General features: G+C 53.6%; 1 protein-coding gene across 10 annotated transcripts in view; it reads left to right on the forward strand.

The window, feature by feature from the left end:
- ARHGAP22 (Rho GTPase activating protein 22) overlaps positions 1 to 19,729 on the forward strand; it is a 188,242-nt gene that overhangs the window by 133,562 nt on the left and 34,951 nt on the right. For 2 of the 10 annotated variants that reach the window (XM_070615548.1, XM_070615559.1), the window contains exon 1: positions 1,046 to 1,298. The exons of 6 other annotated variants lie outside the window; for them this stretch is intronic. Coding sequence is in view for 2 of the 4 variants with exons in the window: in XM_070615565.1 (XP_070471666.1) it covers positions 15,436 to 15,487 (52 nt within the window). In the remaining 2 variants the exon portion in view is untranslated. Of the gene's footprint in view, positions 1 to 1,045; positions 1,299 to 15,325; positions 15,488 to 19,729 lie in introns of those variants that run through there. 2 more of the 10 variants (XM_070615565.1, XM_070615537.1) reach the window with 2 other exon arrangements.

Raw genomic sequence — 19,729 nt, forward strand, 5'->3', positions numbered from 1 at the left:
AATGGACTCTTCTGGGAAGATCCCAGTTGATAGTCCTTGGCTGCTAGGACTACGGGGCTTTGACGTTTCTCTGGCTACCTAATAAAGTGATTTCTGATGGAAACCTAAGGACGTACTTCCTTCCTGTGCCCCACTCCTCTGGGACCCACAGGACATCATCAGAGCTTGGAAATCCCTGGAAACCGGGGAGGAGCAGGCACCCAAAGGATGTCGCAGCCCCTTCCCTTTATTCAGAGAAACCGGGGACCCGCTCCTTCCCCATAAACTCCTGGGAAGCCACTGACTAGGGCTGGGCGAAGGGAGGGGGGTGAGTCTGGGGGAAATGAGGCCACGGAGCCCCGGAAAAGGCTTGGGTCACCCAGCATCCTGCCCCGTCTCCCCTGTGAGGCCCCATTGTCCTGGCTCCAGCTCCCGGCTGGCCCGCCCTCACCACTGCAGCATTCACAAGCTGGCTCTAAGGCCCATTCTGAGTGAGTTCGCGCTATTTGTAGAATCTTCTTAAAATACCACAACAGTGCCATTCACGGAGCGTCTGCCTGGCAGTCGATGGTGGAGGTCGGAACAAAGCTTCCCTGTGCTCGGCATCCCGTTCTGGCCTCTGCCTGAGGGCGCCCCTCCGCCCCACCGATGGGGGTGCTGGCGCTCGCCCTGTCCTGGGTACTCCAGAGCGAGGCCCCGTGGGGTCCAGCCCAGACTCTGGTCCCCCCACACTGGCCCGGAGCATGCCCTGGGTCAGGCTGGCCAGCAGAGGGAGTGCAGGATGGCGCCCAGCTCTGTAAACGAGATGGTGGCCTCCATGTGGCCGTCCCCATTAGGCACAGGTCTCCATACCCCCACCCTCAGCCCCCCATCAGCAGGCCACACGCAGACTTGCTCAGTCACAGCTGGATGGAAGGACGAGAACAACAAATCAGTAAGGGCTCATCAGGGAGGGACCCGGGAGGATAACACCCATCGTGTCCAGAATCAGAAACTCTGGCATTCTCGTTTCCAGGGACACGGTGTCATCACAGTGGTGTCCTCGCCAAGTGCATTGCTCCGCCCCACTTCAGCAGTCCCCACAGTGCCTTCTCAGGAGCACTTCCTCTTGGGATGTTGATAAGAGTCACATCAGCAAGGTGTTTTGTGGTACCTGGAGGAGCTGAGGGTTTTCTGCTGTTGGACCTTTATCATGCTGATGGCGGGGCTTCCGCCTGGAGCTGCTGGCTGGACAGCGATGCTCTAGCTGGACCTTCCTGTGTCCCCTCCAGGATGAGGGTGTGGCTGGAGCCCCAGGCGATGTGCTCATCTGTTCAAAGGTTTGATGACTTCCCAATTTTTGTCGTCCCCCATTGGCACCTAACCATTGCAGAGAAAATCAGGCGTTCCTCCAAAAGGAGGGAGCTGAGCTGTCCTGCAGCTAAGAGCCTGCGGTGGGCCCTGCTGTGTGACTGGGAATGGCCCTTGGTGCCCCTTGCTGCCTGGGAAGGCTTGGCAGCCAGGGCCCAGCAGCTCCGTCATTGAGCCGCTGTGCCAGCCAGCACTGACGTCCGGTCCCCCAAGGTGGGTTTGTAAACTCCGGCAGGCCCCCGATAAGCCCCTGCTAACAGCTGGTCAGGAAGCACCCTGGGCCACGCCCTGAGCAGTGGCAGGTTGTCATATACAGCCACAGCACGAAGTGTGATCTCTGATGAGGGCCCTGCCCCACAGTGTGGATCTGTCTGGGGCAAGGGCGGGGTGTCCACACCAAGGATGGATCTGGGATTCGCAAAGTACCACCATGTAAAGAGCAACAGCCGCCTCAGCGTGGACAGTGGCCGTCCCAACGTGTGAGCCCTGACAGCTGAACTGGAATCTGAGCATCCTGGGGGAAGGCAGGCCGCCCCAGGGAGTGGGCCCTCTCTGAGACGAGGAGGCCCACATCACTCACCGGCTGCAGGACTTCCGGCAGGGGACTTTGGATTTCTGCGCCTCAGTTTCCCCATCAGTGAAACAGGATCCACGAGGCCTAGGCTGGTGTTCGCTGTGAGGATTAGAGGAGCTGGCCCAGGTCGGCCTTGTTCCTGGCAGCATCCTATCCATAAGTGAGTTACCAGGGAAATGGGAGATTTTGCGGTTTCCATAGCCTGGGGCTCTGAGCTCCCTGAGGACAGCAGTGGCCTGCGTGTCATCCTCCTGTCCTCGGCTCACCCACACATGCGTGGCTGTCCTACAAGGAGGTGGAGGAAGCTGGTGAGAGGTGCTGCTGTACAGAGAGGGTCCTGCACACCAAGGACTCGGAGGAGAGGGAGGCTGACGTCATTGTGGGAATGTCTGAAGGTTGAGTTTGTTGATGCTGTTCGCCCTTTGCCCAAGACACTAATCTTTCAGAATTCTGAGTTTTCGTATCCTCTGTTTCTTCCGTTGCCGTCACCTGTAACTTCATGATGTTGTCACTATGGCTGCCTATATCCACTCTCCCAGTCCTTTTTAACCACCATCCGGGGACCATGGAGCCAGCAAGGCATGCATGTTAGAAATGTGTGTAAAACAAGAGTAAGCGAGCCCTGAGTAAGGTCCTGGGGGGCCAGCTGTGCGGCTCTTAGTGTTTTGAAGCCTGTTTGAGCCTCCCTTTCATTCTTTCACTTGTCCCCAGACTCCGGATGGGTGAGGTTGCCAGTAGGTGATTTCTGGATAAACGAGGTGTTTCTGTAATACCCTAGGCCTGGAGGGACAGGCAGTTACCCTGGGCGTGGTGGTTTTCTGTCCATGCAAGTTGACTCTTCAAGTGAGGAAGGCTAAGGTGATGAAGACCCCAGCAAACAAAGTATTTTCCCAGGTCCACCTTGCAGGCAGGACTGAGGGGCAGGAGGAACAGAGAGGCTGGAGGAGCTGGGGTTTTGCTCCCCAGCCCTACCAGCTCTGTTGAGGGGGAGATCTCTGGACGTCAGAGGGATGAGGCATAAAATCTTGGCTCTGGCCCTCTGGCTGGGAGGGCTTAGGCAGTTTTCTTCTGTAGAAAGTGGAAAGACAGACCTTCCTCAAGGTCTTGATCTAGGCAGCCAGGTTGCATAACTCCAGGAGGGGGTTCACACAAGCTACAATGCGAGTCGGTGCCTCCAGAGGGTGCTATTCATTTAGACTACAGTGAGATTGACTGCCCTGGGATGGGGCAGGCACTTAGACTGCAATGTGAATATCAGCCTCCAGAGGTGCCATTTATTAAAGCTGTAAGGTGAATGGCTGCCTCCAGAGGGTTCCATGCACTTAGATTGTGAAAGTGAATGGCTGCGTCCTGGAGTTGTGCTGGGAAGTGGTGCTGGTTAACAGTGAACATGGTATGCTTCCATCCTGGCACTAGCAAGACTTCTTATTTGTCTGCTTGGCCTCCAGGAGGGAGCCAGCTTGTAAACTAGTGTGTTGTTTTGTTAAGAACCTGAAGAATTTGGGTGAAAAAGAGCATGGGGAGGACGTTAGCTACAGCTCTGAGGTCCCAGCACCTGCTGGGGGTGGGCCACGTTCTTTCGGCTTGACCTCCCTGGAACCCTTGCAAAGAGGAACAGAGCATCAGCGAGAGATCCATGGCATCCCTATGGAATCAAGGAAATTTCTTGTGCCCAACATAGATTTTGTGGCTCAACAAGTGTCCGTGTGACCAGCTAGAGGAGGCAGAAAGGCCCTGGGGCGAGGGGTGAGTGTGTGGCACTGGCTGGGCAGACAGGGGGCGTGGACCCCCACAGGCGCCTGGCGCTGCTCTGCCATGTGGCAAGTCACCTGCCTCAGCCTCTGCACTCAGAGCCCTTCTCTGCAGTCAGCTGAACTCCTTACAGGCCTTTGGCCCTGTCTGCTGCCTTCCGCCTCCATGAAGCCCTCCAGATGCCTCTCTTCACCGTGGCCTGGTGAGGAGGCCGAACTTGCTTCTGGGGGAGGTGAAAACCCTTTACACCTAGGAATTCTGCCTCCTCGACTCCTCCAAGCTGCTGGACCAACCAGGAGCTGCCGGCCAGGGTTCCTCCTCCCCAGCACGGAGAGATCCTGTGGTGCTGAGGTTTTGTGGTGCAGAACTGGGGAGGGGCTCCGCCATCTCCATAACAAAGAGCAGGGAGGCAGACGGGGAGCCTCGGGCCTCCAACCTGCATCCTCCCCAACTCAGTCCAGAGCAGACGTCTTTGTTGTTGCTAATTTGGCTTCTTGGGTTGCTTCCCAGCCTGCGGCTGACCCCGCTCGCCCTTGGCTCCCTGAGGACCGGGGCAGCGTCTGCTTCGCCTTTGTGTCCCCGTTTCCTAGCATGGTTTCTGGCAGCACTTGGAGGTCCTGAGATGGTAGGAGCAGAGAGTGTCCTCCGGGGCAGCGGTTCTGAAACGGCCACGTGGGGCAAACAAGGACTTCCTCCTGGTCAAGGGAGAACAGAGATGGGGGCCACGGGCTTGCTGGCTGTCGCCTCGTGGTGTCAGGAAGAATCTAGTCAGGTCCTTGGGTGATGGTCAGCCCCTGCCCCAGCCCTGGGCCTTCCCCTGTGATGCCAGGCTGGGAGGGCCAGGCACAGGGAGCTGACAGCCAGGAAGAGGGACTCCGGGCCAGGGATCCCTGGTCCGTGCGTGCGTGTCAACCAGCTGGGCTTGAGCCCGAGGTGGGAATCAGTTGGGAGGGGGTAAGAGGGGATGCCACCAGCATTTGTTGAATTAATGCTTTTTGAATAAATTCATTACAAAATGACTTTTATTTCTTATGTTTAGTCTCAAAGGAGCAGTTTCTGGAGACAGTGAGCAGAGCGTGGTGGGACTTGGGATACGCCCCCCCTCCCACCAGCACTGGGCCTCAGTGCCTGTCCCAGCTCTGCTCATGCCCCCGCGTGGGAGGGGGCTTGGAGCCTCAGAGGCTGGTCCTTGTTCTTGCACTTCCCCTGGGTCACCACCTGGACCCTTCCTGTCCCAGCTCCACCCACCCCCTAATGTATGAGCAAGCTCTGAGACCCAGACAGATGCTGAACCCAGGCCTCGTCACCCTCTCCACGCCTCCTTGCCTGGCCCTTGCGTGTCCACCTCCTCCTGGACACCTGCCGGAACTTCCTGTCGACCTCCGACCCACTCACGCCCTCCCAGCTGCGCCGAGCCACACAGAGGGCCTCGGGACTTCTCCCACCTTTGCAACTGCGGCCCCTTCTCCCCCAGCCCGGATCTGTGCAAGACAGCCAGCCCCTCTGGTCACAGATCTCAGCTCAGGGGCCCCTCTTCAGACTTCCTGACGCCCTGCCCAAGGAGCACCCCACCCCATCCTTGCCCCAGTCGCCCATCTCAGCTCACCTCCTTCCTTCTTTTGCTCCCTCGTCCTGTGTCCGTTCCCCCCCAGGAGTCAGCGCCCGGGGGGCAGGGCTGGCCTGTGCTGTTCCTCCTGCCCCCGCCTCCAGCCCGCTGATGTGCCAAGCCCCAGAGCAGGTGGGGGAACGCGGGGGGGTGAAAGCTCCAGGCCCACCATGGATGTTTCATTCCCTGGCCTGCTTGCCTCCCTGGGAGAGCTTCCAAAACCCACGGCCCGCACACGAGCCTGTCTCGGGCTTTGACTGGGGGGAACCCAAGCTAAGATGCATGGTAGTAGTGTCTGCAGTGTCAGTGGGGAGAAATATTCACCTTAGCATCGTGACGTGAAGCAGCAAAAGGCACGAGGTACTGCCAGTTAGTGAGGGGTGTGTACTCAGCCACCGTCCATTAGTCATTCATCTAGCAGGAGATGATGGAGCTGCCACCTGGAGCAGTGCACTCTGTTAGTGCTCTAGGAGAGGCACCAGGGTGCATCACACCCCAGGAGGCCCAGAAGGCTGACCAGGGTGGCAAGGACCTGGGGTGGGGAGGGGTCAGGGGCTGGGTGTGGACCAAGGAGGGGTCTTGGATGCAAACCAAGGTTCCCTCCCCACTAGATCATGGGGCTTGGGGAACTTACCCCCTGGCTGCAGCTCCTCCTGCTCATAGTAGGGATGGTGATGTGGTCATAGCACTTTCTTGCTAGAGTTGCTGGGAGGAGCGCCAGACTCTGCCAGCATTGGCGGGGGAGGGGGCAGCAGCCGCCGCCTTGGGACCTCTGCAGCCCACACTGTAACATTGTAGAAATAAATGCCAGCATGGTATTTCTACATGGACGCTCAGCATAAATCACATTTGTTTCGATTCTAATTGCAAGACCCCCGCCCCATCCCCCCAACAGCCCCCTGCCCTTGAACAGTCCAGACCTGCTCTCCATCTGACAGTGGCATATTCTATGTTAATATGTTGCTATTTTCAACTTATTTTTTTCTGCACAAAAGTTACTTTTAATCCCGGGGGGCTCTGGCCTTACAGTCAGTGGTGTTTTCCAGTCTCGGCCGGCCATGCGGTGTCTATGGGAGGTCAGGAGACAAGTGACCCGACGCCAGGCCCAGAGCCCAAGCTGTTGGGGGAGGTGGCCCTGCGGATGCCGTTCTCACAGTGTGGGCTCAGCCCCACGCCCAGACCTCTGGACCCCTTCCTATCTCTCAAACACTAGTTTTGCGTTCGTTTGTGATCGTAGGTCAGGCCTGTCTCCCCAGCCAGGCTGCCTTCTCCAACAGGCGTTTGTCACTGCTGTGTCCCAGCACACGGCACCATGCCTGGCACCGGGTAGACCTTCAGTAGGTATTGGTGGGAGGGAGAATGGGATAAGGAAAGCTGGGAGTGGGTGGGGCACAGTTAGGGGAGCTGAAGGAGAAGTGGATTTATTTGAGCTGGGGCTGGATGAATGAGGAGGAGTTTACCAGGTTGACACGGTGGGAAAGGCATCCAAAGAAGAGGGAACAGCATGTGCAAAGACAGTGAGGCCTGAGTACATGGTTTATCCCAGGTACAGGAAGTAGGGCAGAGAGCCTGGAGTATCCGGTGAGATAGGGGAGTAGCTGGCCCGGCTGAAAGGGACCCTGGGCTGATCACACAGAGGAGCCCCAGTGGGAAGCAGTGAACTGGGACGTGTCCTGAAGGCAGAGGGGAGAGGCTGTGGTATGGAATTCTCACCGGGAAGGAAGACACCTGACTTGCCTTTCAGAGAGGACCCTCAGGCCGAGCTCAGGCATTTCCAGCTGGCCCCACATTCCTCCTTCACTTCTGCAATTGTCCCCGTGAGAAAAATCACGGCCCACGTTCTCCCACGGGCGCTGCCCAGGGCAAGGTCTACCCAAACGTCCCCAGAACCACAGAAGATTTTCCATGGAGGTGCTGGTTTTGAGAAATGAAACTCTGCTAGAGGGACAGACTGGTGAAAGGGGAAGTTGGAGCTCAAACCATTTTGGGGACAGTGGGTGCATTTTCCTAAATTAAAAGTACTCAAGGGGGCTGCCCCATGGCACAGCTGTTAAGTTTGTGCACTCTGCTTCTGCAGCCCGGGGTTTGCTGGTTGGGATCCTGGGCGTGGACCTATGCACCGCTGATCAAGCCGTGCTATGGCAGGCGTCCCACATATAAAAAAATGGAGGAAGATGGGCACAGATGTTAGCTCAGGGCCAATCTTCCTCAGGGGAAAAAAAAAAGTACTCAAAAGTGCAGGGCACGTCTAACTTCTCCGGGGCCAAACCTGGGAGCTGACACCTCTCTCAAGTGAAGAGAAACGATTGTTATTCAGGACAGTAATCTGTGTCCCTGATAACACACTCACACACACTTCAGGAGTCTACAGTGAGAAGTAATTCTTGTTCTTGAGCCTGTTGCCTCCTCTCTGAAGCAAGCCCAGGTCCCTGCGTCCTGCTTGTCCTTTCAGAAATAGGCATGCACGACCATGCCCCTGTGTGTACACACCACTCTTACACAGATGCCAGTGTATCCTTTGTGCTGTATCTTGCTTTTTCCACACAATAATGTATTATCCCATGTCACATAGTTCCACCACCTTCTCTTTCTGGATGTACATAATTTATTTAGCCAGCACATCATTTATTTAACTTGATGGACGGTTCGCTTTTTGCCGTTTATTCTTACTGCCTCCTTGTGCACACGTGTAAATGTCTCTGCAGAGTAAATTCCCAAGGAAGAGATTGCTGGCTCAGTTGAAATTTTGACAGATTTTGTCACATAATTCCCCAAAGAGGTTTGCAAAAACCTACTTCTACCAACATGGTGAGGGTCTGCCCACTTTCCTCACTGCCCTCCTCTCAGGTTGGGGTCCAGCTTCGAGCCCCTCCCACCCCCTGGTGAGCCGGTCCCTGGGCTCAGCTTGGCTCTGAGTGGCTCCCAGGTGCCAATAAGCCCACATGGTTGGTCACCCCGGAAGGCACAGCCTGCAGCCCGCCATTCACTGTCCCCACCACCCCCATGTGATGTGAGGACGTTTCACTTGTCACTTTATAGTAAATTCTGCTTTCGTTTCATTTTTAAAATAGGTAACATGGTTCAAATATGAGAAGGGACAAAGCCAGTCTCCCTGCACCCTTTTCCTCCAGCCACCCGCTGCCCTCCTCAGGAGAAGAGCCATGGCCAGTGTCTTCTGTCTCTTTCCAGAAATATTTTGCACATATTCAAACAAACAAGTGCATCTTTTGTTCTTCCTCCCTCCTTCCCTTCCTTTGCAAACGTGATAACATGTCATTGCTTTTTCCACGTAACAGCATCTAGCAGAGAACATTTCAAATCTGGGCAGAAATTGCATCTTCCTTCTTTCTAGTACCTACAAAGCATCATATTTTATGAATATGAATCCCTCTGCTTCCTTCTCGTCATTGTCATTTCAGTTTCTTTTCTTTGCCATGCAAATATTTTTAACTTTTGCGTGGTGACATTTTCTTTCTGTGGTCTCTGGTTTTGGTGTCATATTTAGAAAGGCCTTTCCCACTTTGAGGTAATGAGAAATTTCTCCCATGATTGATTCGGGGACTTTCGTGGGTTTCGTTTTTCATCTTTAACTCTGATCCATCATGAATTTTTATTCTGTTATATGGTATGACATAAGGATCCACCTTGATAATTTTCATCTAGTTGTCCCTATTCCATTTATAAAATAATCCATTTTGTCCTCACCCATTTGAAATAACTCCTTAATTTAATCAGACTCCCAAAATGTGTTTGCGTCTCTCTGTTCGTGCTATGCAGTATGTACTGTTTTCGTATTGTAGCTGTATGCTCTGCTATTTTAATAATTGGTGGGGCTGGTCTGCCTTCATTATTCTTTTTTCAAAAATGCATTTGCTGTCTTTGCATATGAACTTGAGAATCCACTTGTCTAATGTAAAAAGAAATGCTATTAGCGTTTTATGGTGTTAAATTTACAGACTAAATTAGGTGAAATTGGCATCTCTGTTAGCTTGAGTTTTCCTTCTTATATGATGCTATGCATTTCTGTTTCTCCTAATTTATAAACAGATTGTGATTTCTGTGTGTTATTGTGATTTCTGTGTGTTAATTCTGTGTCTGGCTACCTTACGGAATTCCCTTATTGCTTGCAATGGTTTTTCAGTTTGTTGACTTAGGTTTTCCGCATATATAAATAATAACAGCAATAATAATAACAGCAGGCCTCCAGCCCCCTCCAGCTTTCATAGTGTTGTGTTCTCTCTCTAATCTAATTGTACCGGCGAATAGTTCCAGGAGAATGCACAGTCGCAGTGGTGCTGGTGGACGTGCTTGTATTGTCCCCGGCTTTGATGGGAATGTCACTACTGTCTGTCTACTAAATAGATTTGGCTTTTGTGTATTCATGTTGAGGAAGGATCTGTCTATTCCTGTCTAACGTAGAATTTTTATCAAAATGGATGTTAAATGTTGTCAAGTGCCTTCCAGGGTTTCTCCCCAGACCCAGGCTGTGGGTCCACAGTGTGCCCCGCTAGCCCTGAAACCTCCTGCAGTTGCCGATGAAGCAATGAGGGACTGCCTGGTGGCGCCCAGGGTCTCTGTCCCAGATGCTTTCAGCTGCAGGAAGCAGAAAAGCTCCCCTAACTGGGTTAAATTAAAGGAGGTGTTATTCCTACAGACCGAGAAACCCAGAGGTGGCCAGTAACTGGGTTGGTGACTTGGGGGTTCAAGAGAGTCAGCGAGGACCTGGACGCCCGCCTCCCCTCTGCCCTCCTTGGCCTGTTGGCTTTACCCGCTGCTCAGCGTGGTCATAAGATGACCACCACACGTCCCACAGGCACGACACGTCCCTTTGATGGAGAGGGGTCTCTTGGTGGGGTCCTTCTTTGAAGTCAGGAAGCCTGTCTCAGAAGCCCCTCCGAGGAGCCCCTGTGTCCCTGAGGCTGTGTCTCCGGTCTTAGGACGGCCTGTAAAGTGTAACTCGTTTTCATTTCTTTAAAAATCGTACTTCGTGTCCCACAAGCGCTCATGCGTAATGGCTACATGTGATCCCATCACAGTTGTGCGCCCCACCCCACCTAGCCTTTCCCATTTGGGGCGTCACAGTGCTCACGACATCTCACCGGGTGTGTCGCTGCTTCTTTGACTGGGCCTTCTGAGATCTGAAACAGGGTGGGCTCTGTGGCCACTGCCTTTCTCGGGCAAACGAGAACTTCACTTTTGGTTCCAGCCCATCAGAGATGTGATTGAAAGCCCAGAGCGAGTACGAGGACCCACAAAGGATGGGGCGCAAGGCCATGGGGAGACCCCGGGGGGCCCACTGCGCACTATTTGGGGCATTGGGGGCTCTAACTGTCTGCCCGAGACCTGGGGGGTGTTGGGACTTGCTTTCTCAATGTGTCTGTGATTTCCTTGACTGTCCCGGCCCCAGGGGAAGGGGGCCAGTAAGGGCCTGGATGTGGAATGTCTAGAGGCCCTGAGGACAGATGGGCGGGCGCCTGACACACCCTGTTCACTGTTGGAGATCAAAGAAGTCTTCTCAGCTAGCACATCCCAAGGGGGAGAGAGGCCCACATAAGGTTTCCATGTGCCCCAGTGTAGTGACATTGGGTGGAGTCTGTGCAGGGACTGGGGACTCCGCCCATCCCTGTCCTGCTCAGTGGCTGCCTCCCTTCTTCACAGGATCTTGTCTTCCTTCTCAGAAAACAGAGCATGTGGTCCTAGGCAGATGGTCCCTGCATGGTGAGGCTGTGCACCTGCCCTGGGGGCCGCATCCTCTTCCCTCGGTGCACATACAGCAACCCTAAGCGACAGATTCAAGACAGCCCTGAAGGAACCTTGGGGACCTGAAGTTTCTGCTTCTCACAGCCCCAGCACCTCCCCTCCTGACCCTCTGCCCTCCATCCCCTCCCCTAGGAGGGCCCCTGGGAGGGCGTGTGACAGAGGGTGACAGCTGGGGCACCCTGGGCCCTCTGCAGTGCTGCCCTGGGGATGGAGCAGGGTGGTGGCAGGGGAGCGTTCGGGAAACCCTGGGCCCTGCAGTTGCCTGAGTGGTCAGTGGGGAGGGTCTGTCTGGTGGTGGACCCCAGGTTGCCTTCACTTCCTTCCCGGGGCTCCAGCAGTTCTCTGCGCCTCACTTCCGTATCCAGTTTTCCCTGGGGTTCCTTTTCTCCCTATCTGTTCAGACTTATGTTGGGCACATATTTAGGCCACGAGACCACCTTTCACGACTGGCTTCCAGTCCCCAAAGTCAGATGACAGCCCAGCACTATCTCCTGCTTTCTGTGTCCTCTTTCCTCCTTCCCCTCCACCTTCCCCTGTCTCTTTTCTCTCTCTGCATTTGTGACAATAAAAAGGCTTTCTAGAAATGCAGAGGTGGGTTGTCCCTGGCTGAGGGCTGCTGCTCACAGGAGCCCCGAGAAGGGAAGCAGGGAGCAGAAGGCCCAGCGCCCCCTAAGGACCCCACCCCACTGTTGATGCATCCAAAGGAGGCCAAGAGGTGACCTGGGAGCCAGCCCCTGTTCGTGGCCCTGAGGCTTGCCCAAGGTGGACCAGGTCGGCCTCTTGCTGCCCTCCTGCGGGGGGGGGGGGCCTCAGATTTTCAGCTGAGAGAGCACACCTTGCCTTTTGCTGATTTCTCTGTGGGAGGCCCCAGGCCTGTCTATGCACGCAGCTCGGGTCCCCAGATCACGCCCCCTCGAAGGTTGGGTCTAAGGTGGCCAACACCCTAGGAGACTGGGTGGCATGTAGTTTGTCTCGCCCACCCAGGGCCCACTGGAGAGGTCACCCAGCCTCATGTGATAAGATACAGCCAGCTCGCTCTGAGCAGGGGTCTGGGCAAAGCTAAGTGGGAGCAGCTTTACAGTCCAGTGTATATGAGTCACCTTGATTCTCCCAGCCCCCATCCCCAGAGGGGCACTACACAACTACAGCCCCCCCCATCTTTGTAAAAGCCTTAGGGCAGGGCACAGGTAGACCCCCCCCCCCCCCCCCGCAATTATTGCTCTGACCTAGAGAGGGGATCCATAAAGTAGCAACCCCTGATGCTTCCGCATAGGTTACATCATCTAGTGATCTTAGTTGTCTTCTTGCAAAGATTCTGGCAGGCACCAGGTGAGAGTTTAGGGGTCAAGTACAGAGATGGAGAAGGAGGTCAGGTCCCAGCAGCAGAGGTGGAAAGAGTGGCCAGAACAGGCAGGCCTGGAGACAGCAGCTCTAGGCTTGGAATTCTGGCCTTCCCGGTTCTGCCCTGTGTCACGTGGGCAAACGATTCCATCTGCCTGAGCCTCAGTTTCTTTACCTGTATAGCACGGATCCTAACACCTACCTAACAAGTCATAAGAAGATAAAATGCCATAGTGTATGTAATTACCTGGCACATAGTAGGCAGCTGCTGCTTCTGTTATTATATTTATTATCATCCATATCATCATCATTATTAAAAGAGATGTAAGGATAGGTAACATCAGATTCCAACTGTCTAGGCCCACTGAGGCAGCAGGCCACGTGGGGGGGGGTCGTGCTTCACACTGTATTTTGACAAGATGGGGGTTGTGTTTTTTATCTGTTGCTGTATGACAAAGTACCCCAAAACTTAGTGGCCTGAAACACAAACATGTCACCTCACTGTGTCTGACAGTCAGGAATCTGGAGTGGCTTAGCGGGGTCCTCTGGCTCAGGGTCTCTCACAGGCTGCATGCAGGTGTTGACGAGGGCTGTGGTCTCATCTGAAGGCCTGACTGAGGGAGGCACTGCTTCAGGCTCACTCATGTGGATATTGGTAAGGAAGGCTCCTTGAGTGCTGTTGGACTGAGGGCCACGGTGCCTTGCTGGTTCTTGGCCAGAGGCTTCTCTTAGTTCCTTGCCACATGGGCCTCCCCACAGGGCAGCTTACGGCACGGCAGCAGGCTTCCAGCAGGACAAGTAAGGAAGAGAGTGGTGGAGGGCATGCAGGATGCAAGCCACAGTCTCTTTGTAACCTAATACAGAAGTCACATCCTGTCACTTTTTGCCATCTTGCATTCATTAAAATCAAGTCACTAGGTCCAGCCCACATCCAAGGGGATGATTATACGAGAGTGTGAATAGCAGCGAGCAGGGTTCATTGGGAGCCATCTTAGAGGCCGCCTGCCACAGAGATGGAGCCAGGAGCCCAAATTCTGCAGCCAGACTGCCTGAGTTCAGATCTTCAGCCCTCAAGAGTGGGTCGTGAGTGGCCAATACTTCAAGAGACCAGTTGACAAATAATTCCCCCTTGCTGACCGGGGCCAGTTGGGAAACTCCATTCTAACTAGTCATGTGACCTCAGACCAATTCCTGAACCTCCCTCAGTCTCTGTTTTCTCATCTGTAAAATGGGTGTCATCGTTGTACCACCTTATACAGTTGTTCTGAGGATAGTGAGCCAAAAGATGCAAAGCTCTTAGAATGGTGCCCAGCACGTGGTAAACACCCAACGAAAGTTGCAAAAGATTTTTGTTACAAGAGATTGCTTGTGACTTCCACAGAGCTCTCCATGGGTCCCCACAACAACCACCGCCACTCATAGAACTCCCACCCTTTTCCAGGCGCTGGCCCAGTCTCTGGGCGTACCAGGGAGACCAAGGGAGGCAAGGTCTGCTTTCGTGAAACTTACATGCCTACAGCAGAGGCACAGTAAGCAAGCATGTGGATACATAAGCTGATTTCCCAATGTGATAAGTTCTGGAGAGAAAGGAGTGTGAGAGCATGAAAGGAGTGGGAGAGAGGAGGGACAGCTACTTGACCAAGGTTCTCACCAGGGAAAGTTTCTTGAGTTGACGTTTGAGCTGAGGTCTGAAGGTGAGAGGGAGCTGCCGTGCGAGGAGCTACAAGAATGACCTTTGGAGCACCTGAAAGCACCAGGCTTCTAGTTGGAAGAGGTTGAGCTTGACGAAGAGCAAGGGGACCAAGATGGCCACTGGCAGGAAGCGTGGGCACGTGGAAGGAGATGTGGTCAGGGATCTGGAAGCCCAAGGTCACATCAAGGTTGCATTTTATTCTAAGAACAGGGGGCTCTCCAAAGAATTTTAAGCAGATGTGTGTTGTTCTTAATTGGCTGCTTCTCTTTGTGGAAGGGATGGATGGATGGATGGATGGATGGATGGATGGACAGATGGACAGACACATGGGGAGATGGGCAGTAAATGAGTGGCATCACCACCAGCACAGCCTCTTGTCCCGTACGCTCTCACCAGAGTTTGGTGCCCACTTCCAGCTCCAGCCCTTTCGGAAATGCCTTCAGAGCTGCCTGTGGTCCATGCTCCCGACACCGACACCGACACCGACACCGTGTCCTGGGAGGAGGGAGTGACGCTGGAGGACAGGCAGCCAGGCTGGGCAAGGGGGCTGGCCTGGGCTCTCTTTGCCACCATGAGGGTGGCAGCTGATTTCATGGACAGAATCCCAAACAGCTAAGTTCACGCCCTGGCTGTGCCATTTCCCAGCCGGGCGGCCCTGGGCTACTGGAAGCTCAGGAGCTCCTGCCTCTGCCTGGAACAAAGGGATGACAATGACTAGAGGGGGTGTGATGGCACTGATGAGGCTTGTGCATGCAGTGCCCAGCCCATGTCTTCCTTGTCTCTCTCAGTCCTCACCAGAGCCTCAGAGGCGGGTCCAGTTATTGGCCTCATTTTGCTCATGAAGAAATGGAAACAGAGAAAGATTATGTGGCCAGTAAGCACTTAATTTATCAGGCTTCTCCCAGACATCCATTTACTCTCCCCCACCCCTGAGGCTGCTCTTGGAGAGGAGGACCCCGGGGGGGGGGGGGGGTCACGCCCTGTTCTCAGCTCTCCCGTGCCGGGGTAATCAGGTGGACCCCGCGGCCCCCAGGCTGTCCTGTTTGCGCTCTCGCTGTGAGAGCGCAGGGGAGGGAGTGCCCGAGGTGGCAGGCGGGAACAGCCATGGGATTTCCCTTGTAGGAACAGGGGGCCGAGCGTGCAGCAGCGGGAGGGCCCCGCGGGGATCCCGGCTCGTTCCTCCCTCCCTGCCCGGGCAGTCCCGGCCCTAAGGCGCTGAGAAGGGCAGAAGTTCCCCAGGAGACACAAAGGGGGCCTGGCCCAGCGCGCAGGGGCAGAGCGCACCGCACAGCGTCCGCCGCGAGCGAGCAGGCGAGGGAGCGAGCGCCCCGAGCCAGCCGCGCCTGGGGTCGCTCCTCACACCCAGCCCCGCTTCGCACCATGCCCTTCTGCCCCGCCAGGCAGCTGAAGAGGAGCAGGCGTCTGCCCAGGGGTGAGTGGGCAGCCGGGACACCAGATCGGGGGATGATTAACCCTTGAAGGGCAAGTGGCATTTGGAGGCTGGAAGCGGGTCAAGGGAAATGAGTGATGGCAGAGCGCAGGGACGCACGGGCGGCTTGACGCTTGCTGGGGTTCAGCCCGGGGTCGTCTGACCGGGATGGGCAGCGAGAGATGCAGCCTCTGTAGACTGCAGAAAAGCTCAGCTGGCCCCTAGGCATGCTCAGAGCTGGCCACACGCGCGTGCGCACACATGTGCACACACACGTGCACACACCAAACACACACACACTCAGTCTCAGGAAGTCTGAGGGTAGCAGGTCCTTCGGCTCACCTCCAGCCCTAGTCTAGGCATCTACAAGCTGTCCGGTCCTGTAGCCACCAGCTCCCTGAGCGCTTGAAATGTGCCTAGTCGGGAATGTGCCCTTAGTACAAAATACACACTAGACTTTGAAGACTTAGTACAAAAAGTTTATATATAATATCTCAGTATTTTCTGATTATGTGTTGAAATGCATGATACTATTTTGGATGTATTGGGATAAATATATGATTCAAAATAATTTTACGTTTTCTTTTTACTTTTTTTAATATAACTACAAAAACATTTAAAATTGTACATGTGGCTCGCCTTATGTTTCCGTTGGACCACATTGCCCCAAATAGCTGTGTCCCCACACTTGGCCTTTGCCCCTGGGAATCCAGCCGTTGGGGCCCCTGGGGCTCCCTGCTCCCCTGGACAGCCAGGAGAATGATGACAGGCCCTGTGACAAGTATACACTGCAGCTGCTGTCACCTTTAAATAGTGACTTCTTTTAGTTTTTAAATATCTGCCATAATTCCTGGGCTAATTCAGAAATCATTTGATTAATTACATCAGAAGGACAGCTTTTTCACCTAGGCGTAATAGAATAAATCCCATGGCTACTTGGTTTACAAAATGCTTTCACAAATATCACTTACTCTTTTTTCTTTTTATTATGAAAATTTTATCTGAAAAAGTTGAAAGATAGGAGTTCTTGTCCTGGACCCCCTGCCAGGATCTGCTGCATTTTGGAGTCACACCTTCTCCCCCATAGCCCCTTGGGTGGGTGGAAAGAGAGATGCAAGAACAAAAGGAAGTCCTTAAATTCAGGAGTTCAGAGGGAAAGAAAGCCCAGCTGGGAACAAGAAACGCTGGGCTAGGGTCCCAGCTCATCACTTTGGGGCTGGTCCCCTTGAACAAGCTATAGGCTGAAGTAGTGAGCAGAGTGAGGTCAGAGTGTCTGGGGTCATAGTTCACTGATTCTACAGCTTGCACATGTCTCTAAACATCCCTGAGGCTCAGTTTCCTTTCATTTAAGATGGGGATAAGGACACCATTTCCCTTGTGAGTGTTCAGACATCATCAGTTCCCCGCCATCGCGCCTGCCTTAGAGTGAGTGCTTTGTGTGTGCCGCCATCTTGGTTCTGCTGCTGTCATTAATCTTCCATTCCTCACAGAGTCTGTGCCTGCCCTCCCCACACCAGGCACTGCTTGGTGTGCTGGAGTTGCTGATGAAACAGACAAAGTGGGAGCGGGCTGAGAATAAACAGTATAAATAAGCATGTCATGGAAACACATAAAATATATGTGTACTGGTGGTGATAAGTTCTATGGAAAAATTAAGACCGGGAAGGAGCATGGGTCACGGTTTGTGATGCAAGGTGAAGTTTAAATAGAGTGGTCAGGAAAGATTCCCCAAGAAGGCAACATTTGAGGAAAGACCAAAAGGAGCTGAGGGAGAAAGTCATGCCTGTGTCTGGAAGAACAGCTTTCCAGGCAAAAGGACTGTAGGTGCAAAGACCCGAATGCCCACATGCCTGGTTGTTGGAGGAATGACAAAGAGCAAAGTAGAGAACAGCAGCGAGGTCAAGAGAGGAGCGGGCAAGGGGCCTGGAAGACCATTGCAAGGACTTGGCCGAGAGGGGGCTGCTGAAGAATTTTAAGCAGAGGCATGTGACTTGATTTGGGTCTTAACTGGGTCACTGTGGCTGCCATATTGAGGATAGCCTGTAGGGGGCGAGAGAGGGAACCCCGAGGCCTTGCCGGTGATCCAGATGAGAAATCGTGGTGGCTTGGACAGGTGGAACGCTGAAAAGTGGTCAGATTCTGAATGTATTTGGAAGAGGAGCCCTTCCTATTGCTGATAGGGGTGGATATGAGCTGTGAGACAGTGGAGCTGAGGATGTGTCTGGTTTCCACGGAGTAACTAGAAGATGGAGGTGTCCCCACCTGAGAAGGGAAAGGAGTGGCGGATCTGGAGATGGATTCTGTATTTGGTGAGTGTGAAATGCCTGGAGACCTCTCACTGAAGCTGTTGGGTGGGCAGTGAATAGACGGGTCTGGAGGACCAGGGGCAGTGAATTTGGAAACCATCGGCATGTGGGTGGCAGTTAAAGCCTGGAGACTGGCTGAGCTCACCCGAGAAGAGTGTGGATCAATGTGGGGCCGAGGGGAGGGAAGGCCAGGTGGCTCCCAGCTGTCTGTCTTGGGCCCCTGGCTGCCCAGCACCCGGACGGGAACCCAGGAGGACGCTGGTGTGGTAGACAAGGTGGTGATGATTTTCAGATAAGCCGTGTTGTGCCTGAGGGATGTCACACAACTATGGGATTCTGAAGGTCATTGAGACCCATGGGCAGTATAGATGTGGTGGTTCTGTATCAATGGTTCTCAGCTGGGGGCAGTTTTCCCCCCCCACCCCCCCCCCCCCCCCCCCCCCCCCGCCCAGGGACACTTGGCAATGTATGGAGACATTTTTGGTTGTCAAAACCTGGGAGGGAGGGAGAGGCTGCTGCTGACACCTAGTGAGGAGAGGCCAGGGATGCTGCTGAAGATCCTTCTATGTGCAAGACAGCCCCCTACCCCACCGCAATAAAGAATTATCTGGCCCCAAATGTCAATAGTACTGAGGTTGGGAAACTCTGCTCTATGCTTTGTTTAACTGAGTGTGATAATAAAAGTGAACATGGAGAGAGTGCTGGCTAGATGCCGGGTGCTGAGCTGAGGGAATATCTCATTTCATTCTCCCAGGAAGGTGGGTTCCTTCATTTTCTTCACGCTAAGGGGTGTGACTCTGACATTTGGGGAAGTTAAGTCACTGTGCTCCCCCTGGTGGAGCTGAGGGTTGACCCCAGGTTGGGCTGTAAGCACTGTTCAAGAGGGCCTCCAATGCTGTGATATGTGGCGGGATGGGACAGAAACCCAGTGGCCACACAGACTGGTTAAAAAAAGAAGAGGGAAAAAACCAGAAAGAGTAGCAAGAGACCTTCATGTTTCATGATGAATTTCATTCTGAAATAGTTGCTGTTATGATTTTTTCTTTAACTGAAGCTAATACTCGTCCTTCGTAAGTAACAGAGAAAAAGGCAAGCATAAACAATTGAAGGCTGCAGAAATCCCAAAACTTGTCTTAATGACCCATTTTGTCTTCCTTGCATTCCCCTCCTCTGCCGCAGAAGAGGTTTCATATTGCAAAAAGAGAACCAGTTTAGAGGTGAGCAAACCTGGGTTTGAATCCTGGCCCCTCCACTTGTTGGTTTGTGAGCTAAATTTTTAACTTCTCCAAGCCTCAGTTTCTTCATCTGTAAAATGGGGTCGGTGACATCCGTTCCTGGAGTGTTTATGAGGACACAATGTGACTGTGCGTGTTAAGCATCTTGCACCGTGTTTCCCACACAGTAGGCTCTTAGAATTGGTAGTAGGACTTTTACTTCTGAACAAGATGGAGCAATAGAGACCAATTTACTTTCCTACCTGAAACAGCCAAAAAAAAAAGACAAATAATATGAAACAGTGTTTTTCAAGGTCCTAGGCATTAGGCAATGAAGAAGTGTGACCCTCAAGAGATGGGAAATAAATGAGGTGAACCCTACACAGGCCCCAGCTTACTGCTTTGAGAAAGTTTCCAGGCTGTGATGCAGGAAGGGGAAAGCCAGGCGGAGCCCATTGGACTCCATGAGTTAAGGAGACAAAGCTGAGAGACAGGGAGACCAGAGCATCTAGAGTTTTCAGGATAGAATACCAAGGAGAAAAGAGCAGCTCAGAAAGGAAACTCCCTGGAGAACTCATCATCACATGCATGTGAGGAAATTCCCTGAGGCTGACGAAGAAATCACTAGAAAGGAATAGAGGCAGCAGTGCCCACTGTGACACAGGCCTGGGAACCGTGCCTTTTCTCACTTGCCGTAAGGAAAACCTCATGACTCATAGGGCATT

This window comes from Equus przewalskii, chromosome 1, assembly GCF_037783145.1.
Source record: "Equus przewalskii isolate Varuska chromosome 1, EquPr2, whole genome shotgun sequence".
NCBI classification, from domain to species: Eukaryota; Metazoa; Chordata; class Mammalia; order Perissodactyla; family Equidae; genus Equus; species Equus przewalskii.